The following is a 27463-nucleotide window of genomic DNA, read 5'->3' as shown; positions in this document are numbered from 1 at the left end:
TTGATGTTGAGCTTCAGACCGTATTTTGCGCTCTCCTCTTTCACCCTCATTAAAAGGTTCTTTAATTCTAGGGAACAGCTATTCTGAAATGTTGATGCCTGCCATATTCAAACTAGGATTTTGGAAACAATACTACTACGTTTCCTGCAATAATACTACGTTACAAGGCCCAATACACCTACTTAGAATAGCCACAAGTCAGGCTGTTATACATAAGAGCTATTAGGTATCTACCAAATACCTAAACAATTTTGAGAAAGCAAAGATCAAGCCTGAGAATCACGTGGTATTAAAGGAGGGGTTTTTTCAGAGGCAGAGAGAAATACAAAGGGCTAAATGAAACACCAAGCAGAGATGCAAACCTCGCAAACATACGATACCCTACAGCAGCTGCTCCTTGCTCTCACAAGATCCGTCGGGATGCCGAAGGAGAAGATCCGATGAGAAGATCCGATGTGGTGCAGGGGCAAAAAGGGGCGATCTGGAGCCTGCCACGCTAATTTAAAGACCTGTTAGCTCCGCCCCCCCAGCTGGCCCTATTGGCCAGCCCTGAGCGTGGCAGGTAAAGGTGGAGCAGGGGGGCGGGACCCGCCCCCTGCTCACTGCGTAGAGCGGGTACCGCCCGCAAATTCCCCCCTCTCTGAAGAGGAGGGCTCTTTTTGCCAAGGCATGCCAGTGGAGAGGTGAGGGGGCTGTGAAATGAGCGATTCCTACAATTTGCATAATGCCTTCCAGATTTTCCTGCCCATTTTTCACCTTGCTCATCTTTGGTGATCCTGTTCCTGTTTGCTTAACAAAAGAGTGAAAGACATATGAAGAAGTTTGCATGCACACGAAAGCTCATACCAAGAACAAACTTAGTTGGTCTCTAAGGTGCTACTGGACATTTTTTTTAATTTTTAAAATATATTTCTACTGCGTCACACCAACACAGCTACCTAGACTTCTGATAGTGAGCAGTTATCTGAACCTAGGCATCTCTGTCTGTGATTTGCCTTTAAATCACCTTACCATTGTGTGGATGGATCCCACTGAGGAGCTGAGTATTTTGTATTTAGCAATCCTATATTTGCATGTGTTAATCTTCAAGTCAGATGTGTGTGAATTTAGGATAATCCTGGATCCCTTTCAGGATGCTGGAGTAAGGCTTGTGTCAGGTTACCATGGAGTTCATCATGTCATATTAGTTATGTCAATCTTATACTTATGCCGTGATCTACACAGGTAAACCGTATCTTAAATTCAGATTAACGCACAACTCCTCACAAGACAGGCCCTGGTGGGTTGAGTGGACGAGACCAGTAGTGGATCTAACAGTCAATAATAATAATTTATTATTTATACCCCACCCATCTGGCTGGGTTTCCCCAGCCACTCTGGGCGGCTTCCAAAAGAAATATTAAAATACAATAATTTATTAAACATTAAAAGCTTCCCTAAACAGGGCTGCCTTCAGATGTCCTCTAAAAGTCTGGTAGTTGTTTTTCTCTTTGACCTCTTGTGGGAGGGCGTTCCACAGGGCGGGTGCCACTACCGAGAAGGCCCTCTGCCTGGTTCCCTGTAACTTGGCTTCTCGCAGCGAGGGAACCGCCAGAAGGCCCTTGGCGCTGGATCTCAGTGTCCGGGCTGAATGAAGGAGGTGGAGACGCTCCTTCAGGTATACTGGACCGAGGCCGTTTAGGGCTTTAAAGAAGGTGGTCTCTGCAGGTGCTGTAGAGGGAAATCCAGGGTAGATGGGGCTCATCCACCTGGGAAGGTAGCCCATGATCTAGGAGAAGGAAAATTCTGGTCCTAAACCTCCACTACCTTGCAGGATATCTTTGGGAGAAGAAAAGGCTAAGCCTGAGTAAACCCTACACAAATCAAGTGGAGTCCCTGGCAGTTGGATAGCACCTTGCACACCTCCTTCTGGCAACTCCTGCAGCCAAGCTGGTGCCAAATGTATTGCTCTGTTTTCTTTTGGAAAAGGCATATCTAAGAGATCTTTCATATTGTAGAAATGAGAATTAAATTAATGTTGCTGTTCTCCCACACCACCTCATAGGAGCCTATTGGAAAGAAAGTTGCTATTGCCATCCATAATGTTATAGTATCTAAAACAAGCCAGGATTCAGGAGCCTATTTCAAGTTGGCTTCCAGCTTTTCCATAGTTTCCAGTTCTCATATGATAAGGAGCTATGGTTATCTGTGGTTTCCTGGTTTGTTTTGCTTTTTGTGCAGGGAAGAGTGAAGCAACAGCAAAGGGTCTTCATGTGCAGTTCATGCATATCCTGACTTAGTAAGAGACACAGGTGGCGCTGTGGTCTAAACCAGGCATCCCCAAACTGCGGCCCTCCAGATGTTTTGGCCTACAACTCCCATAATCCCTAGCTAACAGGACCAGTGGATGGGGAAGATGGGAATTGTAGTCCAAAACATCTGGAAGGCCAAAATTTGGGGATGCCTGGTCTAAACCAGTGAGCTGCTTGGGCTAGCTAATTGGAAAGTTGGCAGTTTGAATCCATGCGATTGAGTGAGCTCTTGTTGCTGTGTCCCAGCTTCTGCCAACCTCACAGTTTGAAAGCATACCAGTGCAAGTAGATAAATAGGTACTGCTGCAGCAGGAAGCTAAATGGTGTTTCCATGCACTCTGGCACTCATCACGGCCCTCCATATGCCAGTAGCTGGCCACATGACCTGGAAAGCTCTCTGTGGGCAAACACTGGCTCCCTCTGCCTGAAAAACGAGATGAGCGCCGCAAACCCACAGTCACCTTTGCGTGGACTTAACCATCCAGGGGTCCTTTAACTTACCTTTACGTTAAGTCAGGATCCAATCATGTGAATGCATCCAGTATGTGTAAATGGCCTTTCAAAAAACTGAATTATTGTTTAGAACTTTGTTCAAATTAAGATGCTTTCTTGAAATATCTAGCTAGGTATTATAGATAAATCAGCATGTGTCATTGAAGTTATTCTGTATATTGGAATTCTTCCATGATTATATCTACCTAAACAGTCACTTTGTTTACTTACTGGATGATTGCCCTATATGTGGTCTGTCACTGGCTCCATCTTTATGCATCCTGAGAATCAATAGTACATTAAGGAAACTGACATGAGATGAGTGGGGGAGCACATAAATAATGAATAACAACCTTTACTGCTAGTGTTTCATTCCTGTTAAAGGCAGTACAAGTTTCCCTGAATTATCTATGCATTTCATATCACATGTTAATTTGAAATGATTATACCCGCCTTTAACTAATTATAATCAAAAGCTGTTTCTTTGTTTGACTATATCAAATTTCCTACTATAAGAAAAATAAAGCTTAAATTAGATCTATTGTGTTCAAAATGAGAGCATTGTTCTATGCTGCTCACTACTTTGAGTAAGGGGTAATTTCCAAGTCAGTTTCCTTGGAAGGGAGAGGATTCTGACTCTTACCGTAAATGTTTCTGTAATAACTTAAAAAATATGCAGGATGATCAGGTGGGCACACAAACAGACCCAAACCAATCCCAAGGCAACAGCAGCAGCTCTGAGATCCAAAAACATAGAACTGCTTTAGTCTTCTCTGGTCAAAAACAAATTAGTCCTTTATGAACCCACCCTGTATGGACTTCAGATTATCTTCCACTCTGTGGGTGAGGGGAAACAAGCTATACTGATGGGGCAGTAGTGGTAATTGTGATGATGCTTCTTTAAATGAGCAGTCTATATAAAAACTTGGTAAAAGATGGCTATTTCTTTGCTTGGCACAACAGTATGGCATAGCTGTAATCATCTTTTTTAGAACTCTGCCTCTTGAGATTCATTGAAAGGGAGATGGAAGGGGAGCAGAAGGAGGACAGGAAGTCTCATTTGGTTCTATGAGATGTTTCATCTTGAGATGCAATTTTATACTAGGAAAGAAACCGGGAAATTATTAGGGTAAGGTTGCTCGGTGCACTCTAATACTGTATGTATTAATTTTTTTCATTAGCTTCCTGTGATTCCCTATCTTGCATATTGGTGGCAAGCAAACATACATCAGCAATAACACTTCCTTTATGAGCTCAGAAATGTGACTAGGCAAGACGGCAGCTGATTTTTAGAAGTTGGCTCATTTCAGGCCGTCTGACTGATTTCACCTGATATTGCTTTACATTTTCCCTATAATGTTTTTTTCCTGATGAATAGCTGTGTAGAATCAGCGCAGGAAGAGCAAAGTCCTTGGCAATACCAGCTCAATTGCATCTGCAGATGAGGATTTAAAATTCTATGCAGCAGACAGTACCTCCAGCAGGCGAGTAAAAGGTTACTGCATTATTTGCTTGTTTGCATGCAGAGTCTTTCTCCACAAAGGCTTTTTATTCAATTTGCATTGGTTGCTTGAATTTTAATATTACTGGAAAATGATTTAATAGAAATGTGAATATCGAAAGGGCAGAACAAGGTTGAAGGAAGAGGCAGTACTGTCTCAATATAGCTGTAAACCAGGGCTGGAGGAAGAGGGGAGGAGACAGAGCAAATACAGCTTTTGATGCAGAGCAAAAACAAGAAGTTTTGCTTAAATGTGTGCGCTTAAGCTGCTGTCATGCCACTTGCTTTTTCTTAACCATTTGATAAAAGGGATTTTACAGACAACTGCTGATAGCTCTATCAATGTAAGTGACAATTATTTCAAGGCAGATTATCCTGTAATCAGGTTGAGCATCTGTGTTAACGTGAGCTCTCTCTCTTTTCAAATACTCTAGTGCATGCTGCAGTAAGGCAGATAAATGCACTGCTTTTAATAGCTGAAAAAGACCAGCACATCATCTACTGATATATAGCACTTGCAATTAGTACTGCTTTGGAAGCATCTGCAAGCTTTTATATTTTATATTTGTTTGTTTTTTTACATTGAGGATCAATTAAACAAGGGAAATTAGAAATACAGCAATGCTATTGAGGAAAAGTTGTTCTATTTAAATATTGGTACATTAACTTTGGGAGACAAAGAAAAGGCAGATGATTCCTCCCCCCCCCAACCCCCACTTGTCTGAATCAATTTGCTAACTTTTCCCCTCTGAGGTATCGGTAGCTATCCAATAAGTTAATTCCATGTTTCCTTTACTAAAACCCTTTGCCTGTTATGTTTTCCATTGCTTTGGCTCTTTTTTTAGCTGAAATTTGCCCCAGTTAGTTGTTGGGTTGGTATGTATAAGTTTGTAATGGTGTTAGCCTTTTCTCCAGAGTTGTATTTTCATAAGACAGCTTTCTGCACTTTGCTTTTAAGTTTGTTAGGCTGAAGTGGGGCGTATATTTAATATAGGGAAAATGGCAAAGTTTGGCAGTAAAGAAAATACATTAATCTAAGTGGAATTGGCAGGTATCCTGAACATTAGAGTCTGATTGGCAAACCAGATTCCAGCCAGTAATCTCTACACTGTTGTTACTCTCAGCAATGCAGCAACAGTACTTTTTCAGATATTGAGCGGATCTTGAATAGTGATCATGGGAACACAGAGGGGTGTGGCTATTTTCTGTTGGCTGTTGGAAGACTGCGTGTTCAAAGTGGGAACAGGTTGGATAGAGGATATCAAAGCAGACCTGAAGTGCTACAGAAAAACAAACTGTAGTCAGTGTGCAGTGTCTGTTTCTTTAAGTTCATGGCTTCCTTGCAAAACAGTGGAGCGCATCAAAGCAGCTTGTCTTGCGAAAGTGTAGCTGGAAAGAGGCACTTTAAGATTGCGAGCTTTGCTTGGCAATAAAATACAGTGACTACTAGCATTAGCTTTGGAGAAACACCATTGCTTTATTTTTATCAGTATTAATTTTTGCCAGGGAGCTGCAGAATGAGGCGGTCGGCCAATTTTGATTGTGTGTGGGCCAGTACCAGTACTGATTTCTTAAGGAATAAACTCATCTGATGAGCAAGTCAATGTGTGGCTGTGGCTGCAGCATTATTTCTTCTTTAATGAAGAGGCTGGGCCGTTCGACCTGCTGTTCCGATCTCCTATCTTGCAGCCATACATCAGACCAGTTGCAGAGACTATCCATCGAATGTCCCAATCAGCCAAAGAAGGTAACTATACAGATTTATTAAAAACATTTCCTTTAAAATAGATGCAATGTGGACCTAAAATAAGACACATTTTAAAATGTTTTTAGTTTTTTTTTGACCTTGCAGCAGCTATCCAATATCATTTTGCCATCATCAGGTTGTGTAGCAATAGAAATGTGCTGCAGTAATTGATTTTGTAATAGGATCAGGTGATTTACTGGCTGCACTGACAACCACTTGCTTGCTCTGAATTGTGGAACACTCTAATGGATGTTTGTGACTGCAGCTTGGAGTTGCTCTAAAAGTGCTGGATGTTCAGAAACAGTTTCTTGTTTGAATAAGAATTGCTTAACTTCTTCCCACACCAGTGCTCCTGCATTTATAAAATAAGTATGTTTCTGCTCAAATTACAGCAGTATTTTCCAGTTTTGTGACCTATGGTGTTTCAGTATAATGTGCAATTGTGAAGTAATTGAAGAACACGATTGATATATGCAAACCATATATATGGTTTTACTTTTGTAATTTTGCACTCTCTTCCCAGTCTACAAGTTGATACATAATAAAACTAACTTCCCTATGCATACATATATCAAATTTAGTAGATCTGAAGAGTCAGCCTGATCCAGATATCTCTCAGAGCACCAGAAACACAGGCCCATTCTTCTGTGCTTACAGATAAAAATTAGTATCTAAACTAGAACTGCTTTAGGTACACTCAGAGGTGTGGATCAGCCCAATGGAATGTCTTGCTGCTTTCCTTTGAGTAGTAGACCCCTATGCTATATTGCAAAGGATTGTCATGTGGCATGGCAAGCTGTTGTTTTTTATTTTAAAAAATGACCAAACCTTCTCAATGGGTGAAACTAGGTGAGCGGTTATTAGGATCGAAGCCACACAGCGGTTAGCGGATGACCTGACCATGGACAAATACTTTGCAGGATGTGGCCTGTTGTTCCCCAGTACAAGGGCTGCACTTGTCAGATTGCTTGGTAGTTTGCATTCATATGCTCCAGTCTCAAGAAGAGCCATTTTCCTGGTAGTTTGTTGTCTCCCCCCCCCCTTGAAGTTTGGTTAACGCTACAGGCTCTCTGCAGGATCAGATCAACACTTGTCAGTGGCTCTGTTTATTATGTAAATTACTTTTACTAGTGATCAAGATATAAATTGACTTCAAGGATGTGATCCAGAAAGGCCCTTGAGGCATGCAAATGGTTTAATGCACACACTGAGGTTTGTTTCCCTGTGTGTTTATTGAAGCTGTTCATTGTCCTGTTTGAGGGCATTTCTGAACTCACTACAAGTTTTGTTGTTGCCTTGTCTGGCAGAATTGGTGGCTGCCTTAGAAATGAAAGGCTTATGCACCCTGCAGTGTGTGGGTGGAACTCAGCTTTTTGGACTAGGGCCTAAATCACGTGGTCATATGTTGTGATAATTTTAATTCCTGCATTGCAGGGGGTTGGACTAGATGACCCTCAGGGTACCTCCCAACCCTAAAATTCTATGATTCTATGTTATCGTGCAGTATTTGGCACAGAATATAAGACTGGATCCTGTGTATGGGCTACAAAGGACAGGTAACTTGATACTGAATACTTAGCCCAGAGCAGTCCAGCTTTTCATGCCTAGTGGGCCACAGGGTGCGGGTCTCACACTGCCTTGCTGCACAGAGAGAGGAGGGTTGTGAAGTCAAATTTTGATCCCCTCCCAGTTCTGCTGTTTTCCCAAAGATGGCTAAGCAAGGCTCTAGGCGCTGGCAGGGTCCTAGATTCCTCCCACCTCCTTCCCAGGACTGCTAAAGTGCTAACTAGGCTTTGGGAAGTAGGTAGGAGGGCTCTAGGGCCCTGTCAGAACCCTTAAGCCTCCTTCCCAAAGTCCAGTGGCTCACTTACCTGGGTTTGGGAAGGTGACACCCTCCCTGCCCCCAGTTTGAAGGGCTGCGGCACTGTGGGTTAAACCACAGAGCCTAGGGCTTGCCGATCAGAAGGTCAGCGGTTCAAATCCCCGGAACAGGATGAGCTCCCATTGCTTGGTCCCAGCTCCTGCCAACCTAGCCGTTCGAAAGCATGTCAAAGTGCAAGTAGATAAATAGGTACCGCTGCAGTGGGAAGGTAAACGGCATTTCTGTGTGCTGCTCTGGTTCGCCAGAAGCGGCTTTGTCATGCTGGCCACATGACCGGGAAGCTGTACGCTGGCTCCCTTGGCCAATAACGCGAGATGAGCGCCGCAACCCCAGAGTCAGTCACAACTGGTCCTAATGGTCAAGGGTCCCTTTACCTTTATGTTGGTTAATTAGCCAAGGGCCTGGGAGAAGAGGAATGTTTTCACTTGATGTCTAAGGCAGGCACCCCCAAAGTGCAGCCCTCCAGATGTTTTAGCCTACAACTCCCATGATCCCTAGCTAAGAGGACCAGTGGTCAAGGATGATGGGAAATTGTAGTCCAAAACATCTGGAGGGCTGAAGTTTGGGGATGCCTGGGCTAAGTAAGGATATGTAAGGATATGTAAGGTGCAAGGTGAGCCTCCCTGGAGAGAGCATTCCACAGTTAAAACTTTGTACCTCCAATGTTGTGTGAATGGTGTTCTGTTTGCATACTGAACCGCCTCTCACTAAATTTACTGTGAAGGGTGGTTCCCCCCGCCCCGCCTTCCAGATTTTGGGGGCCGTATCTGTGAAGGAGAGGAAAAGACAGTGAAACCCCGTTGTGTGAAAGTATGTACTACTTGCACATGAACGCCATTAGATTTCATTCATGGTAACATGATTTTTTATTCCATCAATAGTGGGACATCATAAGTTCTCTATGATATTGAAAGCAGAATTGTTTCATGTTAACCTTTATTATACCATTTGACTTTCATTTCATAATTGATTTTTTTATTTTTAGAGTTCCCATGAATCAAATACTTAATTGTTACAAAAATGTATTGATTCACTTATCCAGCGTTAAAATGTTTGATTGATTAATTGAATTGGTTTATGCTTTCAGGCTGTTCATTTTCATAAGATACATAGTTTATATTTACTGTTTTGCTAAATGTAGCTTTTTATTCCTTCTAACAATTCCTCAGTAACCAGGTTTTGGGCTGATTATACAATCAATGGCCTTTTAAATGTGTTTGTGGGAAAAACTGGTGAACTCCTTTTACCGGTCACTTGCGAGGTGGTGTATTGTTCGATAAGAGATTGAGTGGTGTTTTTTTTTTTTGGGGGGGGAGGCTTGTTTAATTTCATTGTACACAGGTTGTACAATGACAATAAAGGTATTGTTATTTTTGAGGTGTAAGAGAAACATGTATTTAGTTTTTAACTTGGTGTGGCGTGGGGGAGTGTGCTTTAGTTACTCTAGCTGGGTAACATTGGTTTGGGATTACAGTATTGCTAGATAATCACTAGAAAGCTCTGCTGTTGAAAGGGAATTTGTCACATTTTGATAAAGGGTTTGTTGAGAAACAAGCTGTCTTATAAGATAAAAGAGCACCTATATTTTGTTTCTCTGATGAAGCTACAGTATCAATGTGCCTTCTTAATTTTTTTGAAGGATACAGTTAATAGACATTTTACTGATGTCTGTTCAGATTTCTGTTTGCTACAATCTCCAAAATTTACTAAGGACTGCCATACTATATTCATGGTTAATAAATGCTAATGACATCATCACAGTGGTGTCATATGTTCACACACTATACTAAACACACTGCACAATATATGTAAATACAGTCATATCTTGACAACCGAAGGTTTCGACTTCCGAAGGTTTCGACTTCCGAAGTCGACAACCCCCGGAAGACTTTTCTCTGTGCACGCCCGGCGCATGCGTTCTGCGCAGAAGCGCGAAATCATGCTTCACGCATGCACCGAAGCGGCGCTTCGACATCCGAAAATCTCGACTTATGAAGACGGCCGCGGAACGGATCGTCTTCGTAAGTCGAGGTACCACTGTAAAATATGTACCTATTAGCTTAAGTCGCCCAGCTAATGTCTTCAGAGAATTTGCCCTCTGACTTAAGTTGGTACTTCATTCCTGATATAACTTGCCTTTGACTGCTCTCCCTCTCTCATTGACATTTTTCAGCCCACTCAATGGATATGGCGATCCTTGATTGTCATGTAAATGTTCAACAGCCTTGAGATCCTAAATCTTTGAGTATTAGTCTTTTGTATGATGCATAATATTTTCTGCAAAGTTCCTCATCATATTTAAAATGAGTTGAGATGGTGTATGTGTAGCTGGATGGTGTATACCATGTTTCGACTCTAAACTCAGTGCCCTGGTCCTTTGATCTCATTGTGTATAGCTTTGATTTTGAATAGCCTATTCCAGGGGTCCCCAGACTTACCGGCGTTTGGGCTGGTTCCCACCGCGCTGATCGCACGGCGGGCCGGAGGACGGGGGAGCGCGCGCCTGTGCGGGCCGGCAGGCGGGGGAGTGCGCGCCCGTGCGCATGCGCACGGGCGCTTACTGGCGTGGCGGCACGCTTCCAGGGTAGAAAAAGCGCCAAAAATCCGTTGTGCTCATGCGTATGGGCCTCCCCCGACCCGAAAGTGCGCCAGAAATGACCTCTTCCGGGTCGGGAGAGGCGCATACGCATGCGCACAAAGGATTTTCGGCGCTTTTTTCCCGACCCGGAAGAACGCTGCCGCGCTGTGCGCCATAAGAGCGGGCGGCGGCAGCGGGCGACGGGGGTCGTCGCGGGCCGGATTGGCAGGCCAATTGGGCCACATCCGGCCCCCGGGCCGTAGTCTGGGGACCCCTGGCCTATTCTGTTCTGTTTATATCTAATTTGCAGTCAAACCTAATTTATGTAAGTTTCTCTGAGGAATGATTAAACATTTAAATTATCAGACATGTGTTAAAGGAAATATTGTCTCTATTCAGCCATATGGGAACTGCGAGGAGACATGGTTAACTGAGAAAACAGACCACTGGAAAAATTGTCTTCCAAGTCAGTGATGATATTTGGCATTTATTTCATATAGTGCAGTTCAGGTTTTCAGAGTACTTCACATACAGTAAGTCCTCAACTTACAGAGGGGTTATGTTCTGGGGATCACCTTTAAAGCCAAAGTTACGTATAATCATAACACATTGGGTTCAATGGCAGGTGGGATTTCCAAAGTCATTTCCTTGGAATTCCACTTCCTTTTTGTTTTTTTATTTGTTTATTGCCACTTGGGTAAAGCTGAATGCATAAACTGCAGACTTAATGTATCTTATCTTGGTAATCTTTACAACAGGCCTCTAAGGTCAGTAGTATTTATTCTGTATTATGAAATGAGTGGTAGTTAAGAGGGCTGGGATAGAATGGGGCCACCTTCTGTAACATGAATATGGCTACCTCACTAGACAGCAGCAAACGTTTGTCTTCCATCTGCCCTTTTAACATGTGCTATATCTATATCTAATTTATACATATACACATGCATATGTACAGAGAGATCTCAGTTGTCTATGTGACACCAGAATGTATCCTTTGTACTGTTTAACCAAACCAGTTTCAAGGCTCTTTTGCTGATACTCAAAGCCCAGAACAACTCGGGACAAGGGGACTTTCAGGACAGCCTGAGCCCTTGTCAATCAATGAGATCACCTGCAGGAGTGTTAGTTGTTTCCCTGTGAAAGCCTTGATTGACCTCAACCAGAAGCTGGGCATTTAGTGTTACCTGTCCTATGCTGTGGAACACTCTTCCAGCAGATTCATCAGGCATGACTTTCAGGTGTGTTTTGAAGAGACCCCCACTTTTTTCCCCCTGACAGGCTTTTGTGAATTTGTGGAAATATTATTCTAAAAATAGGATAGGAACTGTTTACTTTTGTTGATTCCTTTTTATATGTGTTCCTGTTCTGGCCATTTTTCAAATATTTTTAATTTCTCTGTTAGGGTATTTCTCACAGTTCTTTAAATTGTATCTACTCACATGCTTTAAAATGCAGAGTTCTAGTAAAGCATTCACTGCAATCCGATTCTCTTGTGTAATAGTAGATTTTAATGAGATTTTGTATTGTTCCTAGCAGTCCTGCCTCTTCCTAATGCTTCTCCAAAATTCCCAGATGTGGTGTTTGGGTCTAATGATTTATTATAGTTTATTAAAAAAAATTCTGGCACATTTTGATTCTATAACAACAACCATTGATTCTGCTTCATACTAATTATCAGGGAAAAGCAGATAAGCACTTTTCCTGGTAGAAGTACATTTCTCATAGCACAGAAATACTTATAAACTCCTCTGTCTAATGGCTAACAGTAGTAGAGAGACTAGTAGTTATTCCTTCAAAATGAAAGTTTTCCTTGTGTCTTGACTGAGAGTTCTCAAAATCTGATTTGGGCCTCCCTAAAGAATGTCTGGCAGTTGCTATGGAAGGCATAAATAACTCTCCTTCATTACATTGTATATCCCCAACCCTTGTGGGACTGAAAGTGGATTTACTCTTAACCTTAACACAATGTGAGCAACATAGTTTGAACTCTTCAAAATTTCTGTGTTTTAATGAATTGTTGAAGTTAAAGTTGCAGCACAGCTTCCCTAACCTAGTACTCTCCAGATGTTTTACACCATAGACCTCATAATTCCTGACTATAGACCATGCTGGTTGGGGCTGATGAGAGTTGTAGCCCAAACATTTGAAGGACACTGGATTGGAAAAGCAACAACAAAGGAAGAACAGTCTCCAGATGTCTGCACCCTTCTCTTGCTCAAGGCCGTTCCTTGCTCTTTCGTAAAATGAAATATTGTTTGGTGGTGGGATACTTGACTTAGTTTCCATCTACCAGATGGACAAGCAATGGAAAAAGGATATCAGGGGGCTTAATGCCACATGCCACTAATGACTTAATTAGAATAGTGTTATTGGTTAATTAACAGGTATGTGGAGGTTGGATGAGGGAATGATAGTCATTGCCAGCACTCTGTGGGTGGAGAGGAAGTTTAAGCTTTCCCTCTCTGGTTGTGATCCTAGTAAAAACAAAACAAAAACTTAGGTTGATGTCAGTAGGAGCTTTTGGGAAGATTCCACCCCCCCCCGAGATTGTGATGGGGTGGGAAGGCTTAAACTTTCTCTCATGTGTGGAGGTGCTGATGACTATCTGCCCCCTCATTTTTAATTTGAAAAAAGTGCTAGTTAATATGAACAGCTGTCTGCCCACTTACGTGCGATCGACTTGTGTATGACCATGTTTATGCACAGTGCTGGAAAATAAATAATTTAATCCAAACCCAGAAATGGCAGGAGAGTCCTTGTGGCTCACGAGGAGACCCTCATTGTAGTTCGATGAGGCCATCAGTGAGGGTGGAGGAAGCCCCAAAGAGACCGGAGGCACAGTGGAGCTTTGTTTTTGTTGTTCAGCCTCCACGCTTAACAGCTGTTGTGCGGGATAGCGCAGCAGCCACTTTACCATGCATCCTCCAGCTTAAAATAAAAAAGGTTGCAGAGCAGCTTTTAAACTGTGTGTGTGTGTGTAGAGGGTGGAAACCAACAGGAGCTGAAGAGGGCTCTTCTCAAGTTCTTATACTACTTCTGAAACTGGAGGCAGTACAGTAGCTATTCATAACTGTAATCTTCATGAATTTGTCTAAACCCACTTTAAAACCATCCATTATGGTGGACATCACTGCATCCTTTGGAATCAAATCCACAGTTTGACAATGTTCTTTGTACATGTTTTTTCTGTCCTGAATCTTCTACCATTCAGCTTCTTTGGATGTTTCTTGCTTCTAGTGTTATGAGGAGAAAAGCATACATCTATTTATTTTCTCCACTTCATGAATAAGTTTACACATGTCTTTCCCCCCAAACTAAAAATCTCAAAAAGTTTAAATGTTTCCTCATAGGGGAGTTGCTCCGACCTCATAATAATTTTGGTCGCCATGTTCTGAAGTTTTTCCAATTCTACTGTTTTTCCAATTCTGCTTTCCAAAACTTCTCTATCTCCTACGCTTTCCTATCATGGCTTTAATGTTGAATGATGAGTTAAAGTGCTTTCTTGACAATGTCATAATGTATACAAAATCATATTCCATTTGGATATTGTGTTTCAGCCAGAACAGCTATTATTCTTCACAATATCTTGTCATAGCAAAGTATTGTTGGAGAGACAGCCTATAGTTAGGTGTTGTTAACTGATGCATCAGCCAAATGGCTACATGTGATGGGCTGAAATCAAGCTTCTTCATGACAACCTATAGTTTTTTGTGTTAGTTGAGTGATGTATTGAAGGTCACAAGTTCAAGTTGCTTCCTACAAAGGAACATACCATATTTCTCTGGCAAATCCTAGTTTGTAGTTGTAATGGTACGATCATGCCACCAAAGCAATGCATGTTCTCATGCAAAATCTTCTGAAACTGAGATTCAAAACGTGTAGGAAATGAAAGTTTTAAAATTATGTTTGGGGTGAGGATTTCACCATAGGGGCTTATTCCCTTGATGAAAGGGTGTTTGTGTGGTCTGTATTGTTTAATCTAGTGAGAGGGAATTGAAGAGGAAGAGAAGGATTTTGTGATCCTTTTCCCTAGAACACAGAGAGAAGGCAAGTGCATGTTGCCTCCCTTACTAGCTCATTTAATGCTGTTCTGGATTCTGCTCTCTCCCTTGCTCTCGCTCTCCCCCCCCCCCCCGCTTTCTATCTGTTGGCCACTAAATTTCCTCTTTCTCATCTCCATCTATCTGTTACCTATAGCATCCATCTACTCCAGGCATCCCCAAACTTCGGCCCTCCAGATGTTTTGGACTACAATTCCCATCATCCCTGACCACTGGTCCTCTTAGCTAGGGATCATGGGAGTTGTAGGCCAAAACATCTGGAGGGCCGCAGTTTGGGGATGCCTGATCTACTCTCAAGCCTCCTGCTTGAGGCACTTGGCATTTTTGTCTCCTAATTTTGGGGCTTTCCAATCATTGTACTGTGAGGACATTTTTAATTGTCACATGATAATTTAATATTTTTCTAGATTTCTTTATTTTTTTGTAAAAAAGCAACTACCAGTAATAATAATAATAATAATAATAATAATAATAATAATAATAGCAGCCCTAGTTTATCACAGTCTCCGGAACTTGTGGCCTCAGCCACTGTTGAAGAGGTTAGGGCTGCTCTGGTGTGTGACCATGTTTATACTTTATAGTACTCTTTCTTTTTCCTCCTTCCTGCCACCTTGATAGATGGGCATGGCCTAGACTTACTTGAGTCCCCATGCTGCTTCAATGCCAAACTCTGCTTAGGAAACTAGTTTTGATTGACATTGCTGCTCACTAGCATGATCATCTATAGTGGGGGCAGCAAGAGTAATTTCCAAAATGCTGAAGTGATGGCATTATAATTGATTTACAGCAAAAAGGGGTTGTTTGCAAGTTTGCTTTCTTGGGTGGTAAAAGGATAATTGAAGTTACTCCCAATTGGAAATGTGATCAATTACTCATCCTATAGTACAGTCTGTGTTAATGCTTATAATCTTGTTTACTAGCCCATTGTAGAAACTTGAAACAACTTAACAGCACCAAAATAAAATAAATTTAATAAAAACAACACAGCAATACAGAACATTTGGTTCACACAAAGAAGCGGTATTAGCCTGGTCTGCGTGACGCACTAAGCCATGCTTTGGGTTCATGAACTGCATTAATGTGCAGGTTCCTGGATAAGTGCTCACCACTGCTTTGTTTCTGCCCATTGCTGCTGCCATGCTGCACTGAGCTAAAATTTAGCATAGCATGTTGGCCAAAATGGGACTCAATAAGCTCTTGCTTCACTAAACCCGAATGGCATCTGAAGTTTGATCTTGGTTACAGCTCATGGTTGTTGAGGCAAGAGCCAATAGACACTTTTTATGGTTTCCATTTTCTATGTTTTGTAATATTGTTGATGTTGAAAGTTCATAAAAAAGCTTTCATTCTGCTATAGAACTTGCTGTAGAAATGAAATGCTGCTGAGGAAAAACAAAACTCAACTTTTGTTTTTGTAAGGTAGTTTTAGGTTGGCAAAATGGATTGTTTATATCATATAGAATAGGCATTCCTGTACAATAGCTCAAATATGCAAAGTATCTCTTATATTATTATCATAGCGTGATGGATTTTAAAATCATGGGGTAGTCATCCTAAACCAGCAGGGAAGCCAGCCTAGATAATTTTTCAAATACCGGTATTAGGTTAAAAGCCTTATTTTTTTTTCTACCATGAACAGCACCTTGCATAAAAAATACACGCTCCATTGCTGGCTATTGAGCTCTAGGACCGAAAAAGGATTTCCAAAATTGAGAGAAGCACTACTTGGCATTCTTGGACTCCACTTTTAGAACCTGCCATAAACATAAACACTATCTATATATCTATATCTATATATCTATATGTGTATGTATATCTTTGTTATATATCTATTTGAAACACTTCTGTTGAAATTGTCCCAGAGCTATATGGTGGCTGTCTTACATTTGTAAGAAATGATGTTGCTCTTAGTCATGTTAATGGCTGAAGATATTGTTCTTGGACTCATTTCATCTTGCTCATTTGGAAAGTTTAAATCTCATTACATTAATAAATTAAATTGGTGGCATTTATGATAGTGTTCTTTTCCTTTTGAGTGCAGAGACCAATTTACCTTGAAACAGAAAGTAATCTTGTTAATTCTATGAAGCATATATTCTTGCTGTTTCAGCTGTTACTAAATATAAGAATGATATACAGTCCTAAAGAACATTTGTTCTTAGTGGTTCTCTTCCAAAGCTCTATACTGAGAATGTGCTTTCCAGCTTTGAACGCTTCCCATTTCTGTCCCAGAAGCTGCCTCATATTTCCTGTTTCTTGTCTCAATTTTTTATACTATATTTCTTGTTTGTTATTTTCTATTTCATATTTTTACAGTTAAAGTCTAGAAAACTAACTTAATGGGATAAAGGTTTAATCAAATTACACTGCTTTGTATCTCTTTGCTTTACTGATGTCCTCCCACAATGGACTTGAACATTTATATGACTAGATGTATATGACATGGACAGTATAGGTGATATCCAATATTAGTCATTCTCAGAATAGACTCATTGAAATAAATAGATCAAAATAGCTCAAGCCCATTCATTTTAATGGGCCTCCTCGGAATATGCCTTGAATGGATATCACTCTCTATTTGAATTGTTATATAGCTAAAACAGCAATACCGATATCCAAGAGGAAAGTATTAGTAGGTTTAGTGTGTATAAAAAAACCTTGAGGAAAGAGGTAGCCTGAAAATAGCCATGTAAGGATTGATGTGCTCAGTGGCAAGGAATGTTGCCTAACGGTTCAAGAGTGGAAACTATGGAATAAAGTGGTTTACTTGGAAGAGGCTGGCTGATTTGAAATCCTGACAGGTTACAGGTCTATTTGTTGAAGTATAATGTCCAGATTAAATCAGCACAATTCTGTAGCAGTAATTCATAATGCATTGCAGAACAAAATACTTTGGTAACATAACATTTACTTTTTAAATTTAATATTATTTATCACTAGAAAGCAAATAGTTGTTGGCATCCATCTGTCTTGAGAGACAATGGAGTGTTTTACTGATAATGGTTTTATGTACAGTGGTACCTCGTTTTAAGTACACAATTGGTGCTGGAAGTCTGTACTTAAACTGAAGCGAACTTAACCTGAAGCGAACTTTCCCATTGAGTAATGGAAAGTGGATTAATCCGTTCCAGACAGGTCCGCGGAGTACTTAAACTGAAAGTACTCAAACCGAAGCATACTTAAACCAAGGTAGGACTGTATTGTGGATTTTAACAATTCTTTTATCCATAATTTAATTATGTACACCTAAGTCTATAAATTATGTGATTAAGTAGTCTATAAATCTTTCCAAGTAAATAAAATGGGAGTGAGAAGAAGCAGACTAGGCCCTAACCTGTAAGATCAGCAGCTTCAAGCTGCATTACAGCCAATTTCAGAAAGATTGTGGCCATTTGCTATTTCTCAGGGACCACCATGGCCTGTTTTTTTGAACTGTGAGTAAGCTGGTTACCATCCCATCATAAGGATTTTGTAACACCATGGATTTAGCGCCTGAGTTTGCTTGTTTGACTCTCCTCCACCTCCATTTTTATGTTGTGTTTTTAAGCCTGAGAGCAGGAATTGTGTTGTTTTTATTGATACATAAGTTGCTTTTTCAGCCTCAGCAGATGAAGAGCAGGTTGTAAATTCCTTGAATAAATAGACAAATAAATTCAGGAGCAGCATTTGCAGGATACGAAGTGCTACAGTGGGTCAGTGGGCTGTGAAAGACTTACTGTAGGTACAACAGGAATGGGCAGAAGGCAGATTGGGATCTGACAGATCTGCAGTTGTTCCGAAAGGATTCTGATTCCTAATTGTTTAACAGTAGACATAAAAGAGCCTCTTTCTTATTGCTAAATTAGACTGCTTAGGTGAAGAGACTTTGGGGTGATTGGGGGGGGGAGTGAAACCAGGACCTGATTTTTTTTTGTGTGTGAGATATGACTGTGAACTCAGTTCTGGTACTGAAAACAATTTCCTGGGCTGAGCTTGGTACTCTTAAAATTAAGTATGCTCACACTTGGCTTGGATCCATTGGATCTGCCTCTAGGATAGGTATGAGTAAGTGGAGTTGGGAGTCCAGCAGTGTCTGGAGGAAAACAGGTTCCCATAGAATTTTTAAGTTCCTATTCTAGCTTGACGTTCTTTATCCCTCCAATGCAGGTGAAGGTAGTTGATTGATGAAGAACTAGCAAACATTTTCCCTAGAAAATTTCATGTGGTGAACAGAATCAAAGTGAGTAGTAGAAATGGACATCCATATGCCAGAGATACATAGAAGTGCCACGTCCTCTTCTTAACTGCATGCAAAGCAAGTGGAGTTGGTCTTTTACTACATGCTGCTACTAATCTTAACTGCTCATATCTGGTTGTACAGGTTTATGTTGGCAGGTGTCTGGACGGTGTGTACCTTATTTCCGCTGTCTCAACCCAATCTCTCTTTCTCTCTCTGCCAATTTCTGTGCCTTGCGATTCATCTTCTAAAATTATGATTTTTTAAAATAAAAAATGAAATACAGTCATACCTCGGTTTAAGTACGCTTCGGTTTGAGTACTTTTAGTTTAAGTACTCCGTGGACCCGTCTGGAACAGATTAATCCACTTTCCATTACTTTCAATGGGAAAGTTTGCTTCAGGTTAAGTACGGACTTCCAGAACCAATTACACTCATACTTCGGGTTAAGTGCGCTTCAGGTTGAGTACTCCACGGACCTGTCTGGAACGGATTAATCCACTTTCCATTACTTTCAATGGGAAAGTTCGCTTCTGGTTAAGTACGCTTCAGGTTAAGTACAGACTTCCGGAACCAATTGTGTACTTAAACTGAATTACCACTGTATATTCCACATCCAGCCCAGTTGTATTTAACTCTCACATAATAGCTAATATGCCAAATAACCACCTCAGTTCACCCATATAATATGGGGCATAATAATACTGACTTGGATTACAGAGTTGTGGTAAGGATTACAACTAGATATTGCATGTGAAGTTTGTTAGATATTTGTAAGTGCAATATTGCAAGTATTCATTAGTAAATCAGTACTGTAGTAGCTAAGAGTAACCACCTTGTAATTATCTTAGGCTTCTTTTGAAAGGGGCAGTTCTTAATTCAGTTCATATTTTTCCCCAGTTAACTGTACTGTAGTTAATTCTTAGTAGAATGTAACCTTTTATTCATGTTGCAAATCTAGGAGATAATGCATAATAAAGGACGTTACATGTGCTTATGTTGCAGCAGAATTCTGGTAGACTTCGTCTGTGCTGCCTTTCTTCCCACCCCTTTATGAGGATATATAGTATACATTTCTTCTCCTGCAATACTGAACACACATAATTCAGAGAAGGACCTCAGTAAGCTCTGTGTAACCCTAGTAGCTCCCCTGACATCGCATACACATGGGGAAGGTAGTGATTTTTTAAATATAGACCCTTAATTCAAAGACTTATTGTCATAGCTAGCTATAATAAGAGGGAGAGAGATTACACTTAGTAGATGTAGCATTCAGCTTTTTGCCAGACATAAATCTAAAATATAGAACTGGGGGGGGGCAAGGTGGAGCTTTAGACCCGTCTCTTTTATTAGGCCATCTTTTTATGGGCTGCGAGAAGGAAACCTGACATAGTTTTAATAATTTCCTGGTTAGAATCCTCTCCCCCACACCCAGGATGACTTTTCAGGTCCCACCCCCCCGTAAGTGCTATGTTTGCTCTACCAGCCTCACATATAAGCACTGGCCTAGAAGCAACCAGTAATTTAATGTAGGCTGGTAGAGTAGCCATTGGAAGGGCTTGTGCCTTCTCTGCACCCAGCATAGAAGCCAAGTGAGTTGTTAGAGAAGAGAAGCCCCCTCCTCTATGCCTGCAATAGAAATGCAAATCTCTGTCTCTCTGCCAGCTCCCAACATTCCAATATAAAATGAAAATAAAATCACAGGCTAGTAACCCTTGTGGCCTTATTTACAAGTCTGAACTCTTTGACAACTGAAGCTACTGCATTCTTTCATTCTGTCAGAGACCTTTCCTGTTGGATTCCTCCTTATTTTTACTTGCTTTTAACTTTCTTGCACTCCAATCCCCAAATTTTCTGTGTAGTTTCAGAACTTTGGAAGGGTTAGTATTTAATTTAATAATACTTTCACTTGCTTTCCAGAATAAAAGCTATATTCGTATGTTGAACTCTCTCTTTAAAAACAAAACAAAACACTTCTCTGTATATTTATTTGAAAGCAACCCCATTCAGCTTCTGAATAGGTAGCCATAGGATTTGGAATTGCAATCCAAGGTAGCCATAGTGCTGTTATTTTTAATAAAAATTATCGGTGAATGTATGTTGTGAGTTTCTTTAATGCATTTATAGTTCCAAATACATAAATTGACTGGGAGAATGTAATAGAAAGCATGATACTATTGAATATGGAATTCCCCTTCTGCTGCAAGCTTCTGTTCTTTGTTATTTCAAGGACCTGGTACTCAAAAGAACATCATGATTTTATTGGCATCTTTTGACAGCAGACTTATCATTGAATAAGAAATACTGTGCAGTTACAAGGCTAGAATACTGTGCCTTAAGACTATGTGTTTCTTATATTAATTAAAAAGAATAAGAAGTTTGAGTATGGATCGTTGTCCTGTGGGTACTTCTGTGCCCCCATTATCCTAGAGCTCAGTGAAGTGCTCCCCACTTGCAAGCTGACACTCTTGGAGGAGAAAGACAAATAGATTGTTATAGGGGGGGGGATGCATACTGGTTTTTCTTTGTAAATAAATGGGCTGTCCACAGAGAAAAGTGTCTGAAATCGGTGCTGCATACAGTTCTAAAATGAACTGTTCTCACCTTTTTTATCCAAGGAGCTCAATAAAATCCAGATAGTTTTTTAAGTTTAATATTATTTTTCATGTCTTAATAGATTCAATATTGTTTGCCTTATAATTGTATTTCCCGTAGTAAATTAGTAGAAATACAAGTTTTACTCAAGTAAGGTTTTAAAAGTGTCTTCTAGTTCCTGGGTTAATTAGGAATGTCAAATCCTTTAACAGTAACTGCCCAACTCCTAGGTCAGGCATCCCCAAACTGCGGCCCTCCAGATGTTTTGAACCACAACTCCCATGATCCCTAGCTAGCAGGACCAGTGGTCAGGGATGATGGGAATTGTAGTCCAAAACATCTGGAGGGCCGAAGTTTGGGGATGCCTGTCCTAGGTGAAGCCAGTCCTAGACCTCTATAGCACATGGAAGAGCTAATAACACTCCTTGGAAGATCTCAGTGATTGAACCGGGATATAAGCCAGTCTTGAAGGTATGCTGGACTTAAGGTGTTCAGGACTTTGTATATTAACACAAGAACCTTGAACCTGAGCCAGTGTGGATGCTTTAGCAGAGATGTTGCCTGCTGTTGGCCATTTACTCCCACCAGCAGTCTGCTGCATTCTGCAGTAGAGGGAGCAGCTTCCACATTGCGTTTAAGGGCAGTCCCACACAGAGTGAATATTGTAGTAATACAGCCTCAAGGTTACCAATGGTACCAGACTACAAAGACCCAGGTTGTCCCAGTTTCAACAGCGACTATTTCAAGAGCATTTTTCTGGTTTTACCATTTGGGAACATAGGGAATATAATACCCCAAAATTCTTTGCACAAATTGCCCACAAATGTGCAAATTCAGATTGTCTGTAGCAATTTGGTGAATTACACTGCCAACAACTAATGCATTATGTGTATACATTTGTACAGCACTTAAGCGCGAACAAAATGAAAACTGGAATTTTTGTAATAAATGTTAACCAAAGGTTATATTGACATGAGTTGACTTCCACAGTGGGAATGTCCCCTGTGGAGCAGATTTTAAGGATTTGGTGATGGTGGGCTTCAAAGGTGGGGAGAGGACAGGGAAATCTCCTTGCACAAGCAGAAGTGTCTTCTGCTTGCTTAGTGACAGCACTGGTCACAACTTCTTATTTCTAACCTCAGTCCTCCAACTCGAAGACCATTCTTCAATGTAATATTTTTTTTGTCAGCGCCAGTTTCCCATTTATATCGATGGCTTTTGAGTATTCTGTGTTTTATCTCAGTTGCAGTTGATGATGGATTTTTTCCGCTGTTAAACCTTTGGGATCAACACTGAAACATTTTCATGAGAAGATACGGATGTTTTATGTAATACCGAGCAAATAATATCCCCGTTTGAAAATACTGAAGCAGGTTGTCTCTACCTGTTCCCTTGATCACTTTTTAATGGGATACCATAGTACTGTTTGAGATCAAAGTCTGAATAGGTTAGAATTATGAGAATTAGAAAAATATAATAAAAATGGGAAAGACTAGTTAGAGAGATCCAGTACTACTTGTCCTGCACATGTTGTCTTCAAAATAAATTGATCAGGACCCTAAGGATCAGTTCAACCCCTTACAATGCCGGAATATGCAGCTGTCCCATACATTGAACTGGCCACCTTGGCATTATGACTACCACACACTAACCAGCTGAGTTATCCGGCTTGCTTTGTATATACTGGTACTAATTTCTTAGCTTCAGTTCATAATTTTAAAAACTGTTATGGAGTGACAAAATAAATTGCTGATGCGCGTTTCTCAGTAGATGATTCTAATGGCATGCTGTGCTTTTAAACAAATTTTGTTGACAAGTAACTTTTTTTGTTTCGCTTTTAGCATGGTTTAACTTGTTATACAAAGAAGAGGCTGCCCTCTAGTGGATCAACACGGGAATTCACTTAACATATTTTCTTTTTCAGCCTTATAATCAATGTTGCGATCTGAGTATGTTTTATGTTTAAACGTCACTGTTGCAATACCGTTGTGTGGGCCTGGTGTTTGTGTGAGAGAGAGCTTTCCCATAACAAGGTAATGATGGTAATGTACCTTAAAGTAAAGGTAAAGAACCCCTGACAGTTAAGACCAGTCGCAAACGACACTGGGGTTGCAGCACTCAACTTGCTTTACTGGCCAAAGGAGCCCACATTTGTCCACAGACAGTTTTTCCATGTCATGTGGCCAGCATGACTAAGCCGCTTCTGGCGAAACCAGAGCAGCACATGGAAATGCCGTTTACCTTCCCGTCACAGTGGTACCTATTTATCTACTTGCACTTTGACGTGCTTTCAAACTGCTACGTTGGCAGCAGCTGGAACTGACCAACGGGAGCTCACCCCATCACAGGGATTCGAACTGCTGACCTTCCGATCGGCAAGCCCTAGGCTCAGTAGTAGACCACAATGCCACCCGTGTACCCTAGAATGTTCAAAATGTTCCTCATAGATTGACATGCTAACTGTGTAATTCTTATAGCAGCCCCCCTAGAGTAGATATGGGGATGATGCTACTATTGTAGGGGTCTGTGTTGTGGTGACCAAGGCTGAGAGAAGTAGGTTTTCTAAGGCCACCTAGTGAACTTGGGACTGAGATGAGAGCTGAACTGGGAACTTCTAGGTCAGGGTCTCAGCCACTACCCATTATGTTGTATCATCTATGATATTTTTTATAAGGAAGGGATGTTGTAAATCAATTAATTCCTTAATTTATCTGTGATCTTCCAATTGTGTTAGTCCTGTTATTCTGTGTTTGCACATACGGTATATAAAGAACCAATCAGTTAGTTCCACATGTCCCAAAGTCTTTTTGATTTTTGTTTCTTAAACAACCTCTCCTCCAGAGGCTTTATAGGATCTCTGAAACGGAAGGGAATTGCAAAAGCAGTTTGTGGTATTGTATGGGGAATTAATGTTCAAGTAGAAGCCCTTACACTAGTTTAAAAATACTTTGGATTGTGACCAGAATTCCTTCTAGTTATTCCAAAAGCTGTATAATTTCATTATTGCTAGTGGTATTGGTTAGTGTAAATTATACCTTTGAAATAATTTGATAGTAATCGCTCACTTAACGACTAAGCACAATTCAAGGCTTTTCTGTAGCAAATGTGTATATTTGTCTGCTTATACAGTACTAGGGTACACAAAACCACATGCTTCTGAGAAATATGTATGTCCGCCATTGTTATTTTTATACGTAGAACTGTGTTTCTTCTGGCACAATGTATTAAATGAAATCTGTGTGAAGTAGATAGTGAATCATCAAAAATATATGAGTTACAAATAGCATTGGAAATCAATTTTATAGAAATTTTAATTTGAAACTAATCAAATATGTTTCTCAGTCATTAAGTCTTTTTTGAAAAAAGTGGGTGCAGGTTTCTCACAAGTAATATGGTATGTTTTGTATAGGTATCATACTTGAAATCATGGCCTATGTTATGTTATATGTTTGGGGTAAAAATAAAAGAATGTCTCCATCATCATATCACTCTACATGACTTACAGTCAACATGCTACAACTTACAGGGTTGAATAATTTTATGATGTTTAAAGACATGGTATGCTTCCTTTTTAAAATGACATGGTTTAATTTTAAAGGTAATACTTATACTAATTCCATTACACAGATATTTGTAATGAATTTGTATTTAGCTGAGACTTCTGCATATATAAACATTTTAAAAAGTGCAATCTCTACGCACCTCAGAGTCCTCAGAGGCTTCGTTGCTCTCATCATAATCAGAGTTCTGTTTCTGCCCACCAGCTGACCTAAGATCAGTGCTATGAAGGTAGACAGGAAGGCCAGCTCCTTCGTGCCCAGCATCTGGGTCCCTCACCGTAACCTCCAGGTGTTTGCTGGAGGTTTAAATGGGTACTTTAAATGGGTACATGCATCAAATAGAAGAACTCCTGCGTATCCTTAAGGCCTTCACACTGGGTAGTCTACCTCTGCTCCTACAGCAGCCTTTGGTTCCAGCAGGGTGGTCGAGGTACTTTGGAAGACTTCTTCTGCTAGCATGCTTGCCTCCCTCAGTATTACCAGCTGTGCCTGTTCCTGGACTGCAGTAGCTTGATCACAGTGCTCCATTAGTAACCTCAATACTTGATTATTGTAACGTTCTTTATGTGGGGCTACCCTTGCAGCTGATCCGAAAGCTGCAGTTAGTGCAGAATGTTATGGCCAGGCTGCTCACAGGAGCAGGCGACTGGCAGCATGTGACTTCTCTGCTGAGAGATTTGCACAGGTTACCAATTTGCTCCTGGGTCAGGTGTGAGGTTCTTGTGTTAATTCACAAAGCCCTGAACAACTTGGAACCAATGTACCTTAAGGGCCACTTACCTCTCTTATGCTCCACTTCGATCACTGAGATCCTTTGATGGGGGCACTTCTTGTAGTTCCTCACACCCCTCAAGTTTGATTGGCCTTTCCTAGGGATCAAGCCTTTAGTGTGGCAGGCCATGTGCTGCGGACGGAACTCCTTGCCAGTAAACGTTCAGAAATCACCCCTGCTTTATTTAATACATTGCCCCTGTTATTTAGACAGGCCTTTAAAATGTAAAATGTGTAAAATGTATTTATGGACTTTTTCTGATGTTTTATTGATGTTTTAGTTGGTATTGTGAGATTTGGTATAGTGCTCACCGCCATGTTGTATTTCTACAAAAGTGTGATCTAGAAATGTCTGATCAATCAATTAATTAATTAATGACATCTACTCTAATTTAGCAGCTTGACTTCTTTTAAACAACCCCCCAAATACCCTTTTAAAAATGCAGTCTTTTGGGGTTATATTTTGTATCCAACAGAATAGCCACTGGTTTGTTTTTCACATTGAGGACCTTTTGCATGTTTTCATCTTGTCATCAACAACTTTGCCTAAGATACATTGTCAAATGAAATAATTAGCATAATTGTGGAAAGCACATTCTCTCTAACTAGTTATGAAGGAAATTAATTTTAGAAGAAACTTTTCAGAGACAATCAATTTCTTTTTCTATATTGCTTTCATTATAATTGGCACTGCCCAGGGTGCCTAACTTAGGTTTTATGGACCACAAAAACTTTATTATATTAATGGGGCCATTTAGTGCTCAGTGTTCATATTCTTTCCCCCCCTCCAGCTTGACACTTGGAGTTAATCTAAAGGTATAAAACTAATTACTTACTATAAAATGCATAAAAGAGGGCTTAATTTGGTATTGGAATGGCCATATTACAGCTTCAGGTTTAAAATAAGGCTTCCATGCTGGGCTTAGAACTGTTCTTGAGTCAGGGCAATACATGAACCCAGCTCTGTATAAATAACTGATACGCTGATAAAGTGTCTAATCTTTCTTCTCTACCTCTGTTTTTTCTTCTTCTCAGAATGTGAAAACATTTGCATCTTCAGATAGTCTAGCAAAGGTCCAAGAAGTAGCAAGCTGGCTTTTGGAAATGAATCAAGAACTGCTGTCTGTCGGCAGTAAGAGACGACGAACTGGTGGGTCTGTTCGAGGTAATGCTTCCTCAAGCCAAGTCGATGAAGAGCAGATGAATCGAGTGGTAGAGGAGGAGCAACAGCAGCAGCAACAATTACGGCAACAAGAGGAAGCGCACGCGGCAAGGAATGGGGAAATAGGTGGTGGGGAGCCTGGACTTTGCCACAGAAATGAGTCCCAGCAAGAACAATTAGAAGAAAACAACAACAGATTTATTGCAGTGGATGAAGAATATTCTGGTAACCAAGAAGAGGAGGAAGAAGATGAACATGCTGGTGAACAAGAGGAGGAGGAGATGGAGGAAGAGGAAGAAATGGACCAGGACAGTGATGATTTTGATCAATCTGATGAAAGCAGCAGAGATGATGAACGCACTAATAGTAATACTGTCACAAACTCAAATAGTATCATGGACTTAGCAATACATCAGCAGTCATCTCCATTCTACATAAAGTCAAAGGTGAGTAATTTTAAGTAATTTTAAGCAAAGCACTGAGGCATGGAGATTTTTTAAAAAGAAATTAAGCAATTAATATATATTACTAGAATAATGCACTACTGTGAAGCTACTGATTTACTATGAAGGCTTTATATCAGCGTTCAAGTATTTTTCTTATTTAT

General features: G+C 40.6%; 1 protein-coding gene across 3 annotated transcripts in view; it reads left to right on the top strand.

Annotated features, from left to right (window-relative positions):
* Positions 1 to 27463, top strand: part of FBXW7 (F-box and WD repeat domain containing 7) — a 126082-nt gene that overhangs the window by 16887 nt on the left and 81732 nt on the right. The window contains exons 1-2 of one of the 3 annotated variants that reach the window (XM_060278659.1): positions 284 to 6031; positions 26730 to 27302. In XM_060278659.1, the coding sequence (XP_060134642.1) occupies positions 5876 to 6031; positions 26730 to 27302 (729 nt within the window). In that variant the 5' untranslated portion in view covers positions 284 to 5875. Of the gene's footprint in view, positions 1 to 283; positions 6032 to 26729; positions 27303 to 27463 lie in introns of those variants that run through there. The other 2 variants (XM_060278658.1, XM_035114048.2) reach the window with 2 other exon arrangements.

This window comes from Zootoca vivipara, chromosome 9, assembly GCF_963506605.1.
Source record: "Zootoca vivipara chromosome 9, rZooViv1.1, whole genome shotgun sequence".
Classification (NCBI taxonomy): domain Eukaryota; kingdom Metazoa; phylum Chordata; class Lepidosauria; order Squamata; family Lacertidae; genus Zootoca; species Zootoca vivipara.
This window is presented reverse-complemented; position numbering and strand designations above follow the sequence as displayed.